The 21823-nt window shown below is 40.0% G+C and overlaps 2 protein-coding genes and 1 long non-coding RNA gene across 3 annotated transcripts; 2 read left to right on the top strand and 1 right to left on the bottom strand.

Annotated features, from left to right (window-relative positions):
• Window positions 1-624: 624 nt before the first annotated feature.
• LOC115741166 lies at window positions 625-8869 on the top strand. Its single transcript, XM_030674918.2, has 13 exons — window positions 625-816; window positions 1117-1275; window positions 2160-2411; window positions 2513-2632; window positions 3068-3148; window positions 3255-3350; window positions 3646-3741; window positions 4479-4532; window positions 4619-4822; window positions 5925-6050; window positions 6771-6836; window positions 7221-7520; window positions 7943-8869. Exons 1-13 carry the CDS (start codon window positions 754-756, stop codon window positions 8420-8422), a joined length of 2097 nt encoding a protein of 698 aa, XP_030530778.2. The 5' UTR covers window positions 625-753; the 3' UTR covers window positions 8423-8869.
• A 3624-nt stretch (window positions 8870-12493) lies between these two features.
• On the top strand, window positions 12494-16115 carry LOC115741289. The gene is made up of 3 exons (XR_004015454.2): window positions 12494-12621; window positions 12685-12785; window positions 14370-16115. It is a non-coding gene; the product is annotated as an uncharacterized LOC115741289 (long non-coding RNA).
• An 849-nt stretch (window positions 16116-16964) lies between these two features.
• On the bottom strand, window positions 16965-19039 carry LOC115741287 (protein SHI RELATED SEQUENCE 1-like). The gene is made up of 2 exons (XM_048283370.1): window positions 18243-19039; window positions 16965-17676 (listed from the first exon to the last, which is right to left on the bottom strand). The coding sequence occupies exons 1-2, from the start codon at window positions 18817-18819 to the stop codon at window positions 17252-17254; spliced, it is 1002 nt and encodes a 333-aa protein (XP_048139327.1). The 5' UTR covers window positions 18820-19039; the 3' UTR covers window positions 16965-17251.
• Window positions 19040-21823: the final 2784 nt, after the last annotated feature.

Below are 21823 nucleotides of genomic sequence, written 5' to 3'. Positions count from 1 at the left end.
GCAAGATATTAGAAATCTCTTTTTTTTTGTACGATCCCGCCTATGTCCTGTCCTATGGAAAAGTCCAATAAACACAACCTAGAAGTTAAAATATTATTCTTGGAAATTCAATTAAACATTTTTAGGACTTTAAAGGTGAACATCCTAATATTTGTAAAAATTTAACGCCTTTAATAGTAAAATCACACACATCTAGCTCAAATAAAAAAAGTTAAATGATATATAAAAAAAAAAACCTAAAATTGTTCCTAATAAATCTTTCATTTGCATCTCAAATTAATGAATATCCAAAATCATAAATTAACCATTTACATCTTAAAAACAAATCAAGAAACGGATTTTTCCGTTACTTTGACAGTTTGTTCGCAGTGGTCTTTGCTAATGACTTTCAGAATTCAAGATTTGATAATTATTTAGTGTCTAAAAAAATTCTCAATAGTTTATAAAATTTAAACATAAATTATTTTCGTCAGTAATTTCAACAACTTTTTTTTTTTTTTTGTCGTAAATTTCAACAAGTTGTCACGCAGTGCAATTCGCTCTTCGGAACCAGAAAACTCGAGGCCCAAGCCCATTGATCTCGACGTAGTAAACTGCTGCGACATGCCGTTTTTGGACTGAGACAGACGGACTCATAGTCCAAACCCCCGCGACCTTGTCTCTCTCTTCGCTCTGCTCTGCTCTGCTCGCTAGAAGTAGCTGCAAGTCTCTGTATGGTCGATCTTGGAGCGACAAAATCGAGGGTAATTCACGATGAGGAAGCGAGATTTAGCCATCCTCATGCTCTCAGCTTTCGCCATCTTCTTCTCTCTCCAGGTTCGATCCACGAGCTTCTCCTTCCTTCCTCATTTCGTTTCGTGCTTTTTTTTTTTTTTTTGTTCTCATTTCCACGTTTTACTGCTCTTGCGCTGTATGCCTGTCACTCTGTGTGCAATCTTTGCATTCGCTTTGGGCGTTTTCGATCCGCCGGAGCGATTACCCGCTGGGTTCGTGGTGATTGAGCGGGATAGGATTGCCGCGTGGTGACGGACAACTTTGATTGCTTCAGTTCTTGTGATGAATTTGCTCTTGGTTTTGGTTGTCTTCTGATCCTGGTTGAGTATCGGGCTTGTGTAGCACGAAGGTGATTTCTCGTTCAGGGAGGCGTGGTTTCATTTGTTGGACGATTATCCGATCAAGTACGAAGCCGAGCGTCTCCCTCCTCCAATCGTGGCTGATCTCAATGGGGACGGCAAGAAGGAGGTTCTCGTCGCCACTCACGACGCCAAAATTCAGGTCTTTTTCCTACTGTGTGTCTAGTTGCACCGTGTCTATGGTGGTTTTTATTCTATTCCTTGCGTTGATTGTTGAGGTAACTTTGGCGTTAGAACGATGAAGATTTTGGCCAAGCATGAGCGTGATCAATCCCGACCTTTTGCGTTTCTGTTTGTCTCCCCAATTATTTCTCTGTGTCGCCTGACTCCAGCTTTCTTAGTGGAAGATGTGTGACTTTCTTCATAGGACTGATCATACTTTCAGTGCAATTGACGTAAGAATTCTTTATGAGCATGGGCATCTAACGGTAGATTTTAGGGTGGTGCTGCATCGAAATAAGCTGTTTTTGGGTGGAAATGTCTATGTAAACTTTAGTAGTTGATAACCACGTGCAAGGTGGATTGGTTTGCATGGTGGCGACAAAATGGCTGCCTAGTCAGGTGGTGTGGAGGCAGTTTGGAGACTGCCATCAACTGGAATGAGCTGGTCGCTGTGGTGGCTGCTGCAGCTGCCTGATGGTGATGGTGTCGCGGCAGCAATGACAAAGGTGGTCAATAGGCAATGGCGGACACATATGGTGGTGGATCTGGTGGTATTGGTGATTATGGTTTGCCGATGGTGATGATGATGGAGCTGGAATAATAAGTTACTTGAGCAGAACGCTTTCTATTTTCTTTGGGGAGAACCAGCATCTCCTCTAGAAAAGCGATAGCCGTTTCTGGAATTTTACTTTTTTTAATGCTTTGACCAAGAAATGTTTTGCTGCACTAGTTTTTCTTAAGTACGCTAATTACCAATTTGATTGAAAATGTCTTTACAGCAAATTCTCCAAAATGCAGGATGTTGGAGACAACAACATCGGTCCTTTATTTGTTTTTCATTTAATATTATGGCGGATGTTCTAGGTTTTGGAGCCCCACACTAGGCGGGTCGATGAGGGATTTAGTGAAGCACGTGTCCTTGCAGAGGTCACTTTGATGCCTGATAAGATCCGGATTGCCTCAGTGCGACGCCCTGTAGCCATGGCAACGGGTGTGATTGATCGAAATTACAAGCAGGGGCAACCACAGAAGCAAGTCTTGGTTGTAGTTACCTCAGGATGGTCTGTCATGTGCTTTGATCACAATCTAAAGAAACTATGGGAAGAAAATTTGCAGGTACGTACCATTTTGACTTGGATACCCCTAGTTGTTTCATTCTCTAATATCATGAAAGTACTCAGGCAAAGGTCTGATTCATTTTTGGGGCTATTTGGCAGGAAGATTTTCCTCATAATGCCCACCACCGAGAGATAGCAATCTCAATTAGCAATTATACTCTCAAGCATGGGGATTCGGGTTTAGTAATTGTTGGTGGGAGGATGGAAGCGCAGCCTCATGTATCTTCTTCTTCTTCTTCTTCTTCTTCTTCTTCTTCTTCTTCTTCTTCTTTATTTAGTGAAACTTCCAAATAGCCAATGGCGAGGGGCAGGCGGTTATAAACTCGTAAATCATATTATTACTTAGTATAGAACTCTGGCAGGAGTTCTTCTGCCTTTTTCTCTTTCTGGGATTACTATGGAATTCTTCTGGCTTTTACTTATCTTTGCTCATTACTTTGATTCATGTTCATCAAATCCTTTCTTTATCACTTTTATGAAGATCTTCCATGTACTAGTTTTTCCCCATTCTGTATTTGCAAGGGCTAAGGGGCCTGTCTTTCAATGACAATTGCCTTGGTCCTAGCCCTTCACCCTCTTTCTTATGGTCACTATGATATCTAAGGCTTTTCATTGGACTGACATAATCTTTATTCCTTTCCTGGTTGTAAATAGCATCTCATGGATCCTTTGGAAGAGATTGGGACATCAGAGAAGAATGCTGACCTGCATCGAAGAAGTGCTACTGAAAAAGAGGTGATACCTTTTTTATCCTCTTTTTCTTTGACAGTCATGAGCCTTGCCGTCAAAGTTGAGGTCAGTCTTTAGGCAAGGACTTTAATCTTCTGTTCAACATGTCTAGGCCTCTGAAAATGCTGGCACTGTTGATCTGCGTCACTTTGCATTTTATGCTTTTGCTGGAAAATCTGGTCAACTTAGATGGAGCAGAAAGAATGAGGTAATTTCTCCTTTATATATTGATTTTCCATTTCATGACATTTCTCTTTTTTTTATGCTCTTCTTAATGATAATTTGGAGAAGACTTGCCCTTTTGAATATGGTTATCTTCTTCTATTGTCTTCTCCGCTTGTAGGGTATCTTTTATTGATATGTATTCTGTTGTATCTGAAGAACCATTAACATTGCTGAGAAAGATCTGACTCAGCTTTTGTAAGCTGGTGGCACTTTACTATATGTAACATTTTCTTCCAGTTCTTCTCACATAATTTTTTTTTTTTGGTTATGTTGCCCAGAATATTGAAGCGCATTCCTCAGATCCATCACAGTTGATACCGCAGCATAACTACAAGCTTGATGTTCATGCAATGAACAGTCATCACCCTGGAGAGGTATCTTTTGAAGCTTTAGCTTTACTATCAGGTTGCATCTCTTGAAGTAGCTCTTTCTTCATGCCAACTAATACATTAGCAATGTATACCCCTGCAACGAATTTTCCATAGCTTTAATGCCCTTTCAACATGACTTTCTGCCATTCCTTTTACCAATTTCATTGTCATTCTGGACGCAGATTGGTGGTTTGATTGGGTCTCTATGTTCTCATTGTGTGCGTCAAGTTTATATACTGTTCAACCCATATCTTATATTTCGACCCCCCCCTACCCCCCCAAAAAAAGCCCATATCTTACTAAATACCTTAAATATTCATTGTGGAAGCCTCCTGTAACTGCTATTGCACGAAAGCATATGTCTATAATATTTGACAGTGGCAGGTGGCACTTGGCTTAGGATGCAGTGTAGCATGCCATTTGCAAATTACTGTAATCTTTGTAAAGATAAGTCTAGGGTCTAATTGACGAAGTTCTGACATACATTGAGGACTTATGATTTGATTATTATAGGAGTATATTAAGGTCACTTGTCTAATTGGTATGACCTTTTATTTAATCTTGCCCACATAGCAATGAGTTCTGATTATTAGATCTGACCGACTCCTAATGGGAAATTGGTGGTCCTTCATGTGCATGTATAACTTGGCGGGGTGTTTTTTTAACTGTTGTTTGGACCCTGAGTATGACCTGCTTTGCCATTTCGCTGACAAGCTCTAATAGACGCCACTATGTTACAGTTCCAGTGCAGGGAATTCAGAGAATCAGTTTTGGGAATTATGCCGCATCATTGGGTAAGTTTATGGAGTCCTTTGGCCTTTTCTCCTTGTTATTGTGTGTCTCAGTTGTGGTGCTACTGAAAACAAACGTCTCTTTATAGGACAGGAGAGAAGACACTTCATTAAAGTTGTCTCACTTCAGACGGCACAAAAGAAAAACACTGAAGAAAACTTCGGGGAAAACTACTAATTACCCCTATCACAAGCCTGAGGAAAACCATCCTCCAGGGAAAGACTCAACCAAGAAGATTTCAAAGTTCATTGAAAAGGCCGCAAATATGGCTGGTTCCGCAAAATCTAAGAAGGTAATCCGTACATAAATATGATGTGCAATTAAACTTCTTGGAACATGCTTTATATAGTTCATACTTCTCATTGTTTATGAGTGCACATCCTTGAGTGCTTGTTACTGTCATTGCATCAGCAAGATTCCTTCTGGAGAGAGTTTAGATGGTTTGTTTATTACTTTGTTGTTTAGAGGCTGTAAAGTGACTTAGTTTAATGCTCTGGATCCCAGAATTAAACAGAGTAGTGGATCGGATATTCTGTAGAAATTAGTGAGGAAGAGGGGAAATATGGGTGCTTCAAATATCCATCCAGGTACTAGTCTTTTAATCCACTCGGTAAAATAAGGACTAGACATTCGTAAAATGGTTATGGAATATGATATTTACGGGAAATTAATTCCAGTCAAACATAGTATCTCTTGTTTCTCATTGGTATGCTATACTTTTTGATTTGTCTCGGATCTTGGGCCCACCACTTGTACATCTTTATGTTCTGTTAGCAATAGCACAGTTTTTTTCTTTTTCTTTTTTTTTAATAACCGAGGTTTCTCACGTGCAATGGACTATTCCTCGAGATGGTGAGGGTTTTTGACAATACCACCAGGTAAGTCCCCCAAGACGTGGTCGCCGGTAGTCGAACCTAGGACCTCATCGGTTTAACTGTCTAAGGTCCAGGCGTCTCACCAACTCGTCCGATGCCTTATTGGCTCACGCTTTCTTTATTGTTCATCTTTAGCAAGTGTCGAAAAAGATAATTAAGTTTATTTGGCTACTACTACATGTGCTTTCCATTTTTGGCATAGAAACGTGATGCATATTTATGAAATAGTAAATTGAACTCTTTTTGCTGACATTATGGTAGATGCTCGAGCTAGTCGGGCCTTGAATTGTACACTCGATCTCTGGATGAATATGTCGACTCAGAGTAGGTTACACTAGGTACTTAGCCTAGATATTGGAATGATATGTTTTAGGACGTAAAATTGAGTTTGATTTCTTTCTCGCTTATAATTTTTATGAATTGGAGGACTTTTCTATTTTATAGGCTAGTGGGAGCATTTAATATGGTGATGTAATCACTGGATCTCCTGAGGTAACCTATATTCTTGATTTAGTGCAGCCAATGAACTACATTCCTACTATAACAAATCACACACAGCTCTGGTGGGTTCCTAATGTTGTTGTGGCTCATCAAGAAGAAGGAATAGAAGCTGTCCACTTGGCTTCTGGACGGACCATTTGTAAGGTACTAATGGAAGTTACAGATATCATGCATCAACTGACTTCATCTCAAAATTTACTGCAAGATACTGATGGAGTTGTTTATGTGAAGTCCCCTGATCTAAGTGATAACCTATATATATTGCCAGCTTTTATCCTCTTCTTGGGTAGACCCAATTTTTTCATGGACAAGAAAAATCACTTCGTATGTGTAAATCTCATGCTTAGAGTACTCCATGCCCTTTAATCTATTAGAAGAATTCCTGTGGTTGCGTCACGTTTTCTCCTTTCCTTAATCTTATTGTTGATGTTGAGTGCGGTTATTTCTATAACTTGAGTTTCAATTTGTGTTTAAAAAGCAGTACATGGAACTAATTACAAATCTTGATGGATCTTTAGTTCTAGATTCTTATGACTCTTTATTATCGCACCAATTTGTAATTGCCAGCAAAGGCATCCGAGGGCTGATATGAATTATGAATGATGGATCAAACCATATTTTATACAAGATGAAACCCCATATACATGGATAACGTTATTCATACAGACCTTCAGCAATTACTCTGCTTTCTATGATTAAGATCTTCAGATTGTAATCCAGACAATACTTAGAGGAACTTGTGCATGATTCACACATGAAATGCATTTTGTGTACTATCAACATTCTTTTAGCTAAAGATGTTTATGATATATTTTTTTTACCATCAACATTTTATTCGATTTGATGTGGAGTTGTTTTCTTTAGCTTAATTTGCGGGAAGGTGGCCTCCATGCTGATATCAATGGGGATGGAGTTCTTGATCATGTTCAGGTAAGAAATTTCGCTTTTGAACAAATTTGATTGTCCATCATTATCTCTGTGTTCATAGTTGGATGTAACAGCTTGAATATATTTTTGTGTCACTACATGGGTATTTGTCTATGAGTATAACAGAGTTTCTGGGGCTGTATAAAATGATTCTATTCGAGTTAAGTTGGTCTTCCGTTTAACATCTTTGTAGGCATTGCATGAAAGACCTTTAAGTACGTAACATAACTATATTCTGCATTTCCCTTGGGACGAAGGAATTCATTATTTAAGCAAATCAAACAGCTAAAAGATGGCATTCCTTATGGCAATTCATGATTATATCTGCGGAATTAGCTCTATAGATAGGGATTCATTTGTAATGAGAGCAGATTTTCATTTCTTCAGGCTGTTGGGGGACATGGTGCTGAGCGGACTGTCGTTTCTGGCTCGATGGAAGTTCTTAGACCCTGTTGGGCTGTGGTGACATCCGGAGTACCTGTGAGAGAACAACTTTTCAATGTCTCTATATGCCGTCATTCCCCATTTAACTTGTTCCCATATGGAGAATACTCAAGAAATTTCGGTCGATCATCAGAGGTAGCTTCTTTGGAGGTTGCCACGCCCATCCTTATACAAAAGAAGGATGGTCATAAACATCATAAGAGAAGCCAAGGCGATGTAGTCTTCTTGACGAATCGAGGGGAGGTAGGCTCCTACATAACTTTTACTCTCTCTTTTAATGATTGAAAACTTGGCTAAAAAAATTGTCTGTGCATTGTTGTCTTATATTGAGGAAATATCCATAAATTGGATTTGGGTGGCTGTTTTGTGTAAGTTGTACTCCATTCCATGACTATACAGATTGTAGCATCTGAAAAGGTCAGAAGATACTGATGGGTAAAGCTGTTGAAGTGTACTTCTTTCGTCCTCGCTTGATTTTGTAGCGAATCCCTGTATTATCATGAATCCTTCTTTCCCTCTCCCTAGAGTTACCAAAATCTTATCATGAATCATTTTATAAAGACTACAGATATGGAGGAAGAATTCAGTTTTCAGCCTGCACATTAATAGTCCTGTTTTCTAGAAATTGAGAGTACACAACTGAGCTGTCCCATTTAATTTTTCAGGTCACATCTTACCGTCCTGGCATGCATGGCCATGATGCCGTATGGCAATGGCAAATCTTGACTGGTGCAACATGGTCAAATCTTCCATCTCCGTCGGGGATGATGGAAGGCGGCGGCATGGTGGTCCCCACCTTGAAGGCATTTTCTTTGCGGGTTCATGATAATCAAGAAATTATTCTTGCCGCAGGGGATCAAGAAGCGGTGTTGATATCCCCTGGTGGGAGTATATTAGCAACGGTGGAGCTTCCTTCACCACCTACTCATGCCCTTGTCTGTGATGACTTCTCAAATGATGGATTGACTGACCTCATTCTTGTAACTTCCAACGGAATCTACGGCTTTGTCCAGACAAGACAACCCGGTGCCCTCTTCTTCAGCATGCTGGTTGGTTGTCTTATTGTCGTGATGGGAGTCATTTTCGTCACCCAGCACCTGAATTCTGTGAAGGGGAAGCCTCGTGCCTCATCTGGCCCTTGGTGAAACTAGCTCGTGAGTCCTTAGACAAAATTGTCAGTCATTTTGCCGTTCCTTTTAGCCACAAGCTGCGTGATTGGAGATTGCAGTTGGGCAGAACTGCCCTTCCACCCATTTGAAATCGTTTGCTCGAGGTTATGGGTTGAGGGGAGGATAACGTTTGGGACCTTCAATTGCATACACTTTAACCACTGTTTTTCTTTTTCAATCCACAGCATCATGCACCGTGTAAATACTCAGACTAGTTTTACTTATAGATGACTGCCTCAGCACTTATAATTGAGCTTCAAGGAGCTACAGAATGAGGTTTTTGTGACGATTCTGTAAAAGATGTCTGGTACCGGCTTACTAGCTCGACTGCTCGGGATTAGATGACATGGATATTCAATGTGTGACCTGCTTATTACCTGGTTGTGGCTGAATGTTCCAATGCTGAGCTGCCCTGTTTGAGGGAAACCTATTGCAGCCTTTCGAGACTAAATCTATATGATTTATTCGTCACTGAGAATTACTTGAGGTCAGCATGTCTTTATAGCTCGGATGTACTTTGTCATGGACCAAGCCTTTATTTTTTAGAGAATTACCAAAAAAAATATTAAATCTAATTTTTTTTGCTTTTGTGCAAATTCAATTCATCCGGCTAACTATACTTATAAATCGCTAATAAAGATGTGATCGGCATTGACATTGATAATTTTTAATTTTTAATTTTTTCTTCTTTTCCTCTTTTTTTACCTTCCCTTCTTTGTCTAGCTGTCAACAAGCCTCGACGGCCTTTGCCTTTGGCGGTAGTTGAGATCAGCTAGAACGAGAAGGAAGAAGGTAAGGCAAAAAAGAGAAAAAAAAAATCAAAAGTCAGAAATAAAAATATTGTTAAATTTATTCACGTTAGCATTGATTATGTCACGTAGAATTGTGAGCGTTCATATCAGTAATTTTTGTCAAAATCGGCCCGATTGATTTTTCTTTTTTGCTCAGATAGCCGGATAGATTGAATTTGCACAAATGTAAAAGTTTCCTGCCCCAGCAGACAAAAAAAAAAAAATTATGGTCGAATTGACATAATTATAATAAATTTGTGACTTTTTTGGTAAACTCAAACATAGCCCATATTGTGAATTTCAGTTTCTCGGCGGTTCCTTTCAACTATTGATTTAGCCTTTGATCTTCCTCGTCCCGGTTAAGTCAGTCTCTAACTCCAGAATCTAAGTGCTCCCTTCGACGACATTTTTTAGAGTTTAAATGATTTATCTAGGTCTTTAGCTCCGTGTCCATCGTTTGCCCAAAGGCGGCATTCAGCTCCATGTCCCTATGTTATCCGTCCTTTCACGAGATTATGAGTTCAATTTACGTCATGAGTTAACTTTGTGTCTTAATTAAGGAGAAAAATAAGCAAGGCTGGTGCCAAATCTATACGTCTCATGGCATATCTACATAGTGTTCCACTGCCATAAAAACAAACAAAATCAGCTTTCCACATGTTTCCTTAATGACATGACATCACACAAATTATGAAAAAGTCACAAATATATTGTAATTGTGCCAATTCAATCCTAATTTTTTTTTGTCAATTAAGTCATAAACCTGTTATATTTATGCTAATTCAATTCATTCAACCCACTTTGGTCGGCTGGTATTGATTTGGACGTCGGCCCTGAAGTGCAAACTTTTAAAAAATTATTTTAATATTTTTTCACATTATTTATTTATTTATCTTCTTCTCCTTCTTCCTCCAGCCGGTCTTCGAGACCGACTAGAGGCGAGGGCCGATGAGGCCGACCTCGCCGTCCACCGGCAAGGGCAAGGTCTAGCGTTGCTCACCTTGCCGACTCTCGCCTTTGGCTGGTCACCGCGGCTGGAAGAAGAAGGAGAAGAAAAAAAAAAAAATAAATTGATAACAAATAGTTTGAAATTTTTTTAAAGTGTTATTAAAAATTGCTACGTCGGCGAAAGGTAGTGTCGAGTCACACCGACTAGTCAAAGTTGGCTGGATAGACTGAATTGACACAAATGCAAGAAGTTTAGGATTGAATTGACAAAACAAATGTTTAGAACTGAATTGGCACAATTACAATAAGTTTGAGACTTTTTTGGTAATTTTCCCCATTAGAGTCCTAGGCCTGCAGTGAACAATGCAGATATTTAATTGGTCATTGATACGACTTCGATGTTAAATGATCAATGTGAACGCTAATCCTCGATACGTTACAAGAATACACAATGGATTTTTTTCTAAACAACGAGCCTCAGCTAAAAACTGACATGAATCGACATGTTTTTATTCATTTCTAAAGAAAATATTTTATGCTAAACGTTAAAGTGATTAATGACATGGAAAATTATTCTAAATATATATATACCACAAGTGAAAACTTTTAAGGTACATCTAGCGTGCCACACAACCTTTTTTTTTTTCTCTCTTTTACAACTTTTTTATAATCGTGAAAAAGTTTTAAAATAGTTTCTCCGACACTTTTTTAGAAGGAGAACAATGTATTGTAAGTCCCAAAACTTGTCACGAAAATGTAATTATAACCTAAAACTTTCAAAAAATGCATTCGAGTCCTAAAACTTTCAAAATATGCAATCAAGTCTTAAAACTTGTCATATTAATCCAATCAAGTCTTTAAATTGTTTGCACTTTTTGAAAATTTTAGGACTCGATTACACTTTCAAGTTTTAGGATTTCGTTACACTTTTTGAAAGCTTTAAAACTCAAATGCACTCGTGTGTTACTTTACAAAAAAAAAAAAATGCACTTGTGTGACAAGATTTAAGGATTGACTAATTTTTTTGAAAGTTTTAGGACTCATTTACACTTTCATGACAAGTTTTAGGACTTTCAATGCACTTATCCCTTTGGAAAAGCCAAATATGGCTTGCCCTATATTAATGGACGCAGACCGTTGGTTTTGGGTGATTTTCCAGGATATTCTCAGTAAATCCATCAATGACTGAGCCTGAAAAGATTCTTCCCTTCGCAATTTATGTGCTTTAGCCTTCATATAGCGAGGCAGGAATGCTGCAATCAGTCAGCATTCAGACTGAGCTTTCAAGCTTTTGGACTGCAATTTGCCCCCAAAAGAAAGGCAAAACCAGACTACTAATTAAAGAAGAACAGAAAGATTCTCATTCATTCTGTTCAGCAAAAATACCAGAAGAAGAAAAGGGAGAATTTGTGATGCTTCATCAAATCTCCATGGCGAACAAAATACTGATATATAAACCCACTAGTACATCCACTTCACCAGCTTATGAATTAAACCTCAGTAATATGTGATGCAAAAATTCATAGAATATCCATTTCTCAATGTTTTCTCTTCAATCCTGATTGGTGGAAGAGTGTCAATATTTGTGACCCGCCAATTAGAAACATGATTAGAAAACGTTTCTCCAATCAAGAACAAAGGAAAAGACGAGATTTCTCCTTCGAATGGTGAGTTCATTTGGACTAATTGGACAAATCCATTTAATTTGTTGGTTGTTCTTCCTTCTTCATGATCTTCTTCTACGCTTTGGTCCAAATGCATTAGAACCCCCCCCCTCAACACACACACAGAAAAAGGGTACTAGTACTCTCTCTGGACACATCGCAGTGACTGAGTTCGCACCCCCGCTCTGAATACAAAAGGTGTGCGCATAGGCATGCAGCAAGAGGTCCAAACCCTAGAAAGCTCCTGCAAATCTGAGTTATTGAAGACGAAGTTAATGAGAGAACTGGCTTTTGCCCTTTCTAGATCTGTGGAGGGCGCACTCGGCCATTGTAATTCTTAGAACAAAACCTTCCTAATGAACAAAAGGATGTTTCTGGTTTAGATCAGCAAAAGTGATTATGCACCTCTATGCATAATTACATTTGAGTGAAAACTTTTGGGACCACAAAACCCATGAATTTATGGATCTTGGGAGGCACATCATTCACTTTTGGGCTCACTCTAGTGTGCCTTAGCTGAAGATGCCACCCCAACCACCCCTTAAAGGAGTGCCCTCCTATTAAATAAGTACGAAGAGAAAGAACCCTAGGTGACTATCTTTTTGGATGTCTTTTGGCTGTTCGCGTTGTACTGGTCACAAGCAAATGAGCAAGATTTTCCTTTTCTGGGTTGGTTTTTTGTTTCTCTCCTGTTTCCCCTTCCTCTCCAAGATGCCATAAAGATAGCACAAGATGGAAAGAGAGCAAGGGAAAAGCTGAATGATTGAGTATGGTCTCCGTTCCCCCCTCCCTCCCTCCCTCTCTCATTCATGTTTGTTGTGTTATCTTTGCGCAGAATGTCATGGACAAGCAACAATTCAGAGCAAGGAATGACCCATCTGAGATTGGAAATGGGTTTCAAGCCCTCAATTCTTGAGGTTCAATAAACCAGAAAAGGTGAGAATGCAACTGAGTTTTTGGTGAAGTTCTTCCTTTCCCAAGAATTGCAGGACTTTATTTCTTTGCCTTACGGTGTAAGTCTGCATAGTTAAAATGAAAGAACCCAATCGCTGAGGTAGCTAGGTCCAAAATAATATATCTCAAGGAGGATACTCTACATTTTTGGTTCTACAAGAAAACTGACCAGCTAGGCCAAAAATTTCCAATTATGAGAAGAAACTGTCCTCGTGTTTTGAGTCTTCTTGTTTCCAAGATATATAAGCATAAGTTCTCTTTCTTTTTTATGAAAACACGCCGTGCCTCTGGTACAAGTAGCGTATATAGGCTTTTAGTTGCTCCAAGACAAGAGACCCATCTTGGCGCAGATGATTCTCATTCGACATTATTTGAATCTTGCTCTTGGAAAGCATAGACAATCATTCCGAAATTCAGATTCTTACACCACAACAAATGAAGATTGATGATCTCAAAAAGTGGTATATATAACATTCTCATATGCGCCCTAGATTCGGGACTTGGGGCTCATACATATCGGGCCATTTTTTTACGGACCCTTTGTCCCAAGGAATTGGCTAACATATCACGAAACGACTACGCCCTTACGTCTCAAGAAGTGTATAGTCTCAAGTTGGACCCAGCATAAATTGCCTTCTTTGACTGAATCGGAAAGATAGACTTAAGTCGATGTGTAAAAGTTGGTTCATATTACCACCCGACGACTGCATAAAGAAAAAAAATTCGTAGCATGCAAACAAATCGAATGCAGTGTTCTTATTATACAGCTGACTAGGATTGGCCATCCGGCAACTGCTCCTGAGTGCTGGGATTTCCAGTTCTCTTTTTGGCCCAGTAGATGTTTCAATAGCCTTTATCTTGATCGATGGCAGTGCCATTATCACCAACGATTTGATAAAACATTTTGCAAACATCTTGACAAGGCTAGAACAAAGGAAAAATCAGTGATAAGTAAATTAATCAGGACATGAATCATACAATGTCAACAGCAGAACAGTGAGACATATGCTACATATGATTAAGATGGCTACGCAATAGTCTACCTTTCTCTTCCTTGGAAATGTTGTGCTCCTTCTTTATTTCAATTCCTCAATATAGGTGGATCTCCTAGAAACCAAATCGATGAAGATGAAAAGTATAAGCTTTGTAAGACCTAATGTACGGTCACGTTGGTTGCGTAGATGCACAAACTCATTCTCACTGCTCAACTCATATGCACCGTCATATCAACCATCCAAGGATGTAGTTTCCTGATGATCAAAGTTTGACGCACTACCACAAACAGTATATGCACAATCTTTGACTAAGCAAGTAAAATTGAAATTCATGTTCTAATTGGCAAAAAGAATTTCTGTAGGTCAAATTAAGCTATCCTTGATGTTTGCATGAACATTTAGGATGTACAGATGTATGCCCCATATGCAGAATATATAAACTAATAGAACAAGGTCCTTAAAGTACTAAACAGCTTACACAAGAAACATGAATGCTGGTTTTCGGAGCATACTTTCTAATTTTCAATATAGAAATGGCGGTTCATTGACATTGTATAGTGGAATTTTGCAGGAAAACTGCACCCTAGTTTTCCGGGACAAGTTATCAAATTCTAGAGATGTTCGTGGTCCATGATCCATCAGCACATGGTAAAAGGTAAATCTTGAAATAAAACTCTTCCTCCTAATGATTTTGCAGTATCGGTTGGCCAAAAACTTTGCTTAACCAAGTGCAGCATAAAGCTTAAGGCATGACAAGAAAAATAGTCTTATCTAATCTGGACATTAGCAATATAGCCAAATAAATCACCCATGCTTCGGATCATTTGTTGAAAATGATATGCCTCCAGCTTTTTCCTACAAAGTCCACGTGCTGGGAACTGCGAGCCTGTGTTCCAACAATCATGTGTCTTCTGATGTGGATTTACAAAAAAAATGTATATGCCACTCAAATCTTCATTAAAGCTACGGCTTAGCTTATTGAACACCAACTATATGAGGTAACATGTCAATGAGAGAGCAGAAAAATGTCTATGCAAAGGCCTTCACGATTCAGATCTCAGAACATTCTGTACTACAGTACATACATCTCAAAGCTGTCATAAATGGAAATTAATATATTGAAAAAGAGGATAGAACATATAGAACAGCAAATATACCGGGGCAAAGACAAACAAATCATGCATTTTCGCAAGTTATTAGCAACTTTGTTCTTTTAATATTGTTCCTGCTGGTGGTGTCGATGTTCAGCGTCAACCAGCCAAACATTCAGATTAGTACCTCTCGCAATTTATAAATTTCTCCAAAATGCTTGGAATTTAGGAGATAAAAGAAGTCCTTTGCTCAGAAAGGTAGGTTTTGCAGATTATTTTTCTTAAACGGGGGCCAAATTCATCATATAGAGCTTTCCAGAAATTCTCTCTCAGGTGATTGTTAGAACTATGACCAGAAAACTTATGCAGGCGTTGTCATGTATGAACATCAAGCGGCTAACTTGCATATTTTGCATGAACTTCTCATGAGTACCGAATCTATCAGTCATTTTAATCAGCGTGAACCTCCTAGAAAGTTATGAATTAACTAAGGTAAAAGAAGCTTGACATACCACGAGACAATTCCTCCCCGACGGGACAAGATATACTAATTAATAATCTATCTTCTTTCCTCCTCCTCAGAAGTTAGCCAACACATTGTTCGAATTCTCTTTGGTCTAGGACATAACACACAGATACCTGTTTCCACTAGGGCGTTCGCAAGATGATAATTTTTAAGATTTATTTACAAACATCCACTAAATCGATGCATATTAACTATATCATAAGTTGGCTGCTGTGTCTTTTCCATATGTACTAGAGAGAATATATTCACATCAAGGAGAGACAAAAGTTTGGAGCTTTATCATTCGAACCAGTCCAGAGATGCCTTCAAAACAAAAATAAAGTGCAGCTTTTGATTTCGAAAGAAGCATTTCTGAGGCATAATGGAGAAGAGAACAGATGCACGACAACACTCTTTGTGTGAGTATCATCTAAGCAAGCTCCAAAAAGCGTTTACTAATCTCCCCAGAACTAATGCCTGAAGAATCTAATTGTACATATCTTCATCAAGCGAAAAGCATCCTGTAATTCCATCATGCTTGAGAACTATAAAGAACAGCAGCACACACTTACCCACCAACGTCTGCAAAGCTAGGTTCAAAAGGAAACAGTTTCTTGTCCATGGGCCGATCTTATCAAAATGACACACGACATGTCGAACCGTTTGAGGAAAACCGCCATCCTGCCATATCCGTAACTGGGCGGAGACATGCATTCTGACCTAGATCGACTTGCGAACCCCCAAAGAACGTGATTATGGCATCAAGAAACGAGGCCCATGAATGCATAAAACAAGGCAAGTGACGCAAAGAGTAGCCGAGGAGTCACCTGCAGTTGCGTGAAGCGCGTACTACGTAATTTCCATAGCTGCGACCAAAAATCTTTCCCCACTTTCTCCAAATTTATCAGAACTGCAAGTCGTATCGCTGCATGCCTCTCCTCTGCTCAACAAAAGCACCAAAGAAATATGTATAAAGTTGGTTTTTTTATGTCATCAAACGAGCTCAAACCAGAAAAAACAACAGTACTTAGAGAGAGAGAGAGAGAGAGAGAGAGAGCCGCTTGAACTTGACCGAAGCACGGCTCGATGCATGGCTGGTGGACAGCCCATACTGAAGCGAAAATCATGGACTGATCCAAAAATCTTGGCACTTTCTCGACCCGAGAACACGAAAATCAAAACCGTGTCCCGGCAGCCGCACGGGTAATCGGGGAAAAAGCACGTCTCCGAGTCCGAAAAGCTAATTCATTATTCATACACGTAGTAAAATTCAAACCCATCAAAAGAATAAAGAAAAATAACAAGATGTCAAACGAAAAAAGAAAAAATAATAAGGGCAATATGCCACCGGACACACCCTACATTCATAAGAAGAACAAGAACAAGAAACATGGCCGAGGTAACAAAATTTCAAGCTTCAGATTCCGAGGAAGGGAAGGAAGACACAGACAATAATTTCTCAACCATCAGCATAATCCATTTTTTTCCCATTGTTTTCTCGGGTTGTTATTCTCATTGTCATTTGAAATGTTGGTGCGGTGTTCATGTAATAATATCATATCATATGATATCCCCCAAAGGTCAAGTTATAGACCACATTCGTCTAACGACTCTCTTCCAGAAAGTTTGTACACTGTAAAGCTTAGAAAGGTCGACTTAGACCACACTCGTCTAACCACTCTTCCCCAAAAAAAATTTTACATTGCAGAAGGCTTAGGCCTCGGATCCGAACCGACCCGAACATTTGAAATGACAGATGTTGCAACCGCCGCTGAGAACTCGAGATAAATCAGAATGTGACTCCCCCTAATCCCGTGTCGAAGATTAGAGTGGGTGGTGCGGGGGCCCTTTTTACTATCATCGTCTCGGGTGCGGAAAGAACTGCGCGCCGCCCATGAAGTTGTTGAGCTGAGTCGGGTACATCGAAGACGGGTCGAAGAGAGGAGCTGCGACCTGTGACGCCGCCGCATTGTTGTTGCCATCCTCCGGTGTTGCCATCGCGTCACCACCGGTAGTGGCCGCAGCAGCTATGAGATTGAGTTGTTGGATCCCGCCGCCGCTGTCGCTGCCGAGGTGCACCGAGGAGCTCTCGCCGGCAGCCGCCATGTAGTTGGCATGGTCGGGCCCCTGATCGTAGAGTATCCCTTTGAAGACGTGCCCCCCAATGTTGACGGCCGTCTGGTAGGCGTACTGGTCGTCCGGATCGTCGACGGAGCTGACCCTCACGCATCGGAACAGCGCCGGCGAGTTGACCTCCGCCGGGAAAGACCCCATCTCCAACACTGGAAATAGCAAAATTTGTGTGCGCAACACAGGGAGAGACATCAAAGAAACACCAAATTAGGGTTGATGGCATTATTACCAAGACGAGGAGCTAAATCGTCTTCCTTAGATTACTGATTTGCTGTTGTTTTTTTTAAGAAGAAAGTAATGATGCACACCATCAGAGCACAGAATCGCATGCACAGTAAATTCAACAGTCTTTTGTTTCTTCCTCTACTGTCAATCCATTCGTCAGGAATACTAAACAACAGTATCCTTGGAAAAATGGGGAGAAAAAATTTGCAAGAATACAAAAAATAAAAGATTAAAAAATGCAAAGCCTGTTCCGACGTCAACACACATGACCAAAACGATCTTCGGTTCTTTGGACAAAAAGACTGATCATCCTGGTCGAAGAGAACACTGAAAGCAAGCCCTCTTCTTCAAATAGCAGTGAATCTTGCGGGGTTTTTCCGGCAGCAGCGTATGGGACGGCTCAGATCACTATGATAGGCTGAGTTTAGGCAAGAATGGCCCGCGAGGGGGAGAGACAATCTCAGAAAAAGGAGATGGTTTACGCGCGTACCGGAGGAATTGGAGCGGGGGAGATCGTGGTCTTCGCGGAGGCGCTTGACGCAGTCGCCGCCGTGGAGGAGCTGGAACTGCTGGCGCTCGCGGCGCTTGGCGGCGGGGACCCAGGTGCTCTTGACGTGGGTGTCGCAGGGGAAGCCGCGGCTCTTGCAGCAGGTTCGGCAGCGGAGGTGGACGCAGTCCTTCTTGGCCTGGTTGCCGCAGTCCTGGCAGCTGATCCCTCCGTCCCTCATCAGCAGGAACGCCGACGGTGGCCCCGATCTCAGGCTCTCGTCATCCGACGCGTTCATCCTCCGCGACGGCGGCGACGACGACGACAAGTAGAGATCTTGCTGGTGCTGATGCTGCAGCTGTGGTTGTAGCTGGTGGCATAGCTCGAAACCCTTGTAGGAAGAAGGAGAAGAAGAAGAGACCACACCGTTTCGATACCACAACCAGCTGGGGTCGACGCAGTTGCTGTTGTTGTTGGCTTGTTGGGTCTCCAATTCTTCAGCGGATGCCGATGGTTGGGAATGGTCCTTGTGGGTTCCTCCTCCTCTTCCTCCGTTGCCTAGAGAGAAGAGGCCTGCCATTTTCGGAAGGCACTGATCAATTGTGAGCGAGAGCTCAAACCCACCATATCATCTGAAAGATCTTAAGCAGGAGAAAGAGAAGAAGAAGCTTCTGCGGGGTTCTTGTTGGAGAGTGGATCAGTGAGAGTCTGGAGAAGAGAGAGAAAGAGAGAGGGGGGGTCTTCTTATGCTAATCGTGTTGGGTTAGAGAGAGAGAAAGAGAGAGAGAGAGAGAGAGAGAGAGGGGAGGTTAGGAGGGGGATGAAGACTGAAGAGTACCTGTGATTGGAACATGGAATTGCTGCGGGCATTAAAGACCGCAGAATCACGCTGTCTCTGCAACGCCGCCATGATCTCTCTCTCTCTCTCTCTCTCTCTCTCTTCTCGCTATCTCTCTGTGGTTGTGAGATATTTGCAGCTGATGAACTTTCCTTTAGCAGCAACTAGCACTTCTTGACTCTCTCTCTCTCTCTCTCCATCTATCTATAGAGTCTCGAGCGAGTTTGGCTTTCTAGTGTATTAATAATTTCTGAAAAAAAATTATAATATACTAGAATTTATAAGATTTTGTTGAAAAGTGCTGCTCACAGACAAATAAAAGAAAAAAGAATTTTGTTCTGAGCACATGGGACACTTATTAAACGGAATTCAATAAAAAAATATATATATTTCAATTTTCAAAGTACTGACTGTGCGTAGCAATAGAACGGCATGCATAATTGAAAACTATAATGTCTACTCATTTAGTTGTTTACTAAGTAAATTAGGATCACTCCATCATCCTTATTATAAGCGTTTCGAATTCCTAGATTAAACCGAACCGACAAGAATCAATTGTAGGGAAATGCTTTCCTGGCAATGAGCAGTACAATCTCAATCGTAGATCCACAAATCATCACCAAGTATTTTGTATAAAATACTCGTTGATTGGGATATCGTGTGATCGGAAGTAATCGACTGTCAAGCTAGCGACTTCTATCGATTGTATGAATAGTTATATGCAACCCCCCCCCCAAGCGCTTCTCCAACATCAACACGAATTTCGTATTCGATAAGTAAAGAAGTGTTGTGGGAAATTAATTGCTCTTTTTTGCATCGTTCACCATTATGTTGGCAAGAATCCAATTTGGGTTCTCCTAAAGTTGCATTTCCAATCAATTGAGATTAGTGTCGAGTCATAATCAACAAATCTCCACCTAAATGAAGCCCAACTTCATCTTCATAATCTGTCGTCTCTTCAGAGCATCGCCCTTGTAGATGCTGACCAAATCCCAACAATTATGGATTTTGGTTAAAAGAATATGCTTCGATAACAAATCCATCAATGGAACATTTCTATGTGAAAAATCGTGGACCTTCTCCAACGTCAACATGAATTTCATCTTCAAGAAGAAATTAATTTTCCTTTATGTGCCAATATGATATAGGTTTCTTTGCAATTCAATTATGCACCAAATTTTAAATCAATCGAGATTAATTTCAAGTCGTAATCATACAATCAAACGAATGTTTTCACGCACGTGTTGTTGTCCATCACTAACCCTACTTCGGTCTCTCTTTTGCTTTGGAAAATGTAACTTTATAGAGAGCCCTTCGTACGATACATGGCATGTCATATAAACATAGTGAAGTCTCTTGCTTTTTTTTTTTTGTGTGCTCTTTTTCTTTCTACATTTGATAGTCCCATGGCCATCATGCAACCCTTAATGAACAAATTATTGTAGAAACCTAATCCACTTTAGGAATCACCGAACCGGAATTTTTGTAAGTTGATCATGTTCTCGACAAGGTACTTTGTGAGCTTTTTTATTCACACAACTTCATGAACTCATAATCACTTTGGCTAAACTCGATGAACCTAGACATTTCCTAAGGTGAGTTCGTGGTGTTTATTGGTTAAATCTTTTTGAGTATCTAAGATGTATTTTATTCATTAAGAATTCTTTAATTTCCCGTGATGAGTTCCGGGTGTTCATCGTTCCTATGATTTCACCATGACATCATGTTCCGATGCGAAACTTAGGTAAATTAAGCTTGTAAGTTGCGAATTATGCCGCGCCCTACATTCATAACTAATTCACTGTAAAAATATATATATAGTTTAGGGTTCACATGCACCTTAAACTTTGTGGTGGCCCAACGTTCACATCACATCTCTGCTTATTACTCTAGGGTAATAATTTTTGCCAAGGAGGAGAACTTAGCGGTCAAAGTTTGACTCCACTTATAAAGCTGGGGAAAGGCACGTGATATCCAATTATTTACGAACACTGCACTCGGATAATAAATTACCCAATTGTTTTTTCTTTTCTTTTTTCAGAATATGCACAAAAAGAGACACTTAATTACTTGTTTAATTTTACTTTTACTGTATTGCTTACCATCATTACGTAGTTAAGTAGTGGGGTACAGAGATTAGGGCGATGAAAGACGAGGATTGCGTCTTATCGAGCTCGTGTATAAATAATAATATCTGTCATTCTGTGGAAAGCGTTGTGGCGATAGAAGGGAGGAAAGCGCCACCTCCTCGTACCTTCTTGTTTTGTCTTTCTTTATTTTGTTAAGGTTTGAATTGGAGAATGTTTCGCATGATACGTCTTAAGTCGCTCAATTAAGAAAAAAATGTCTTGTTGATCAGTAGCATCGGGATACTCTTTGACCATTCTTAGTGTGGAAATGTTTAAAGTTTTTCGTATTACAGATGACATGAGAGAGAACTGCACATTTGAAATAACAAATTTTTTGTTGAATTTGGCAAATACACTTATTAGCAAGATCCTAGAGAAGAAGGTTATGTTAATAGTGAATTGTTAAGTATACGAGTGTAATTTTATTTTTCCAAAGCTCTAATCACAAACTAAAAGAAATGCTAGTTTGTTGAAAATTTTGGGAAAAATTACCGAAAAAAGTGTTAAATCTATTGCAATCGTGCCAATTCAATTCTAAACTCTTTTTTTTTTTTTTGGTCAATTGAGTCCTAGACCTTTTTCAATTTTGCCAATTCATTCCATTTGACAGGCCAACA

This window comes from Rhodamnia argentea, chromosome 8, assembly GCF_020921035.1.
Source record: "Rhodamnia argentea isolate NSW1041297 chromosome 8, ASM2092103v1, whole genome shotgun sequence".
Classification (NCBI taxonomy): domain Eukaryota; kingdom Viridiplantae; phylum Streptophyta; class Magnoliopsida; order Myrtales; family Myrtaceae; genus Rhodamnia; species Rhodamnia argentea.
The sequence above is the reverse complement of the archived record's forward strand: the minus strand, read 5'-3'. Positions and strand labels throughout refer to the sequence as shown.

Coding starts and splice junctions, on each gene's coding strand:
- LOC115741166 (XM_030674918.2), top strand. CDS start 754: ATGAGGAAGCGAGATTTAGCCATCCTCATGCTCTCAGCTTTCGCCATC. Junction 2,633..3,067: donor GGATGGAAGCGCAGCCTCAT/GTATCTTCTTCT, acceptor GGTTGTAAATAG/CATCTCATGGATCCTTTGGA. Junction 7,521..7,942: donor TCTTGACGAATCGAGGGGAG/GTAGGCTCCTAC, acceptor TTAATTTTTCAG/GTCACATCTTACCGTCCTGG.
- LOC115741287 (XM_048283370.1), bottom strand. CDS start 18,819: ATGGCAGGCCTCTTCTCTCTAGGCAACGGAGGAAGAGGAGGAGGAACC. Junction 17,677..18,242: donor CCCCCGCTCCAATTCCTCCG/GTACGCGCGTAA, acceptor TGCTATTTCCAG/TGTTGGAGATGGGGTCTTTC.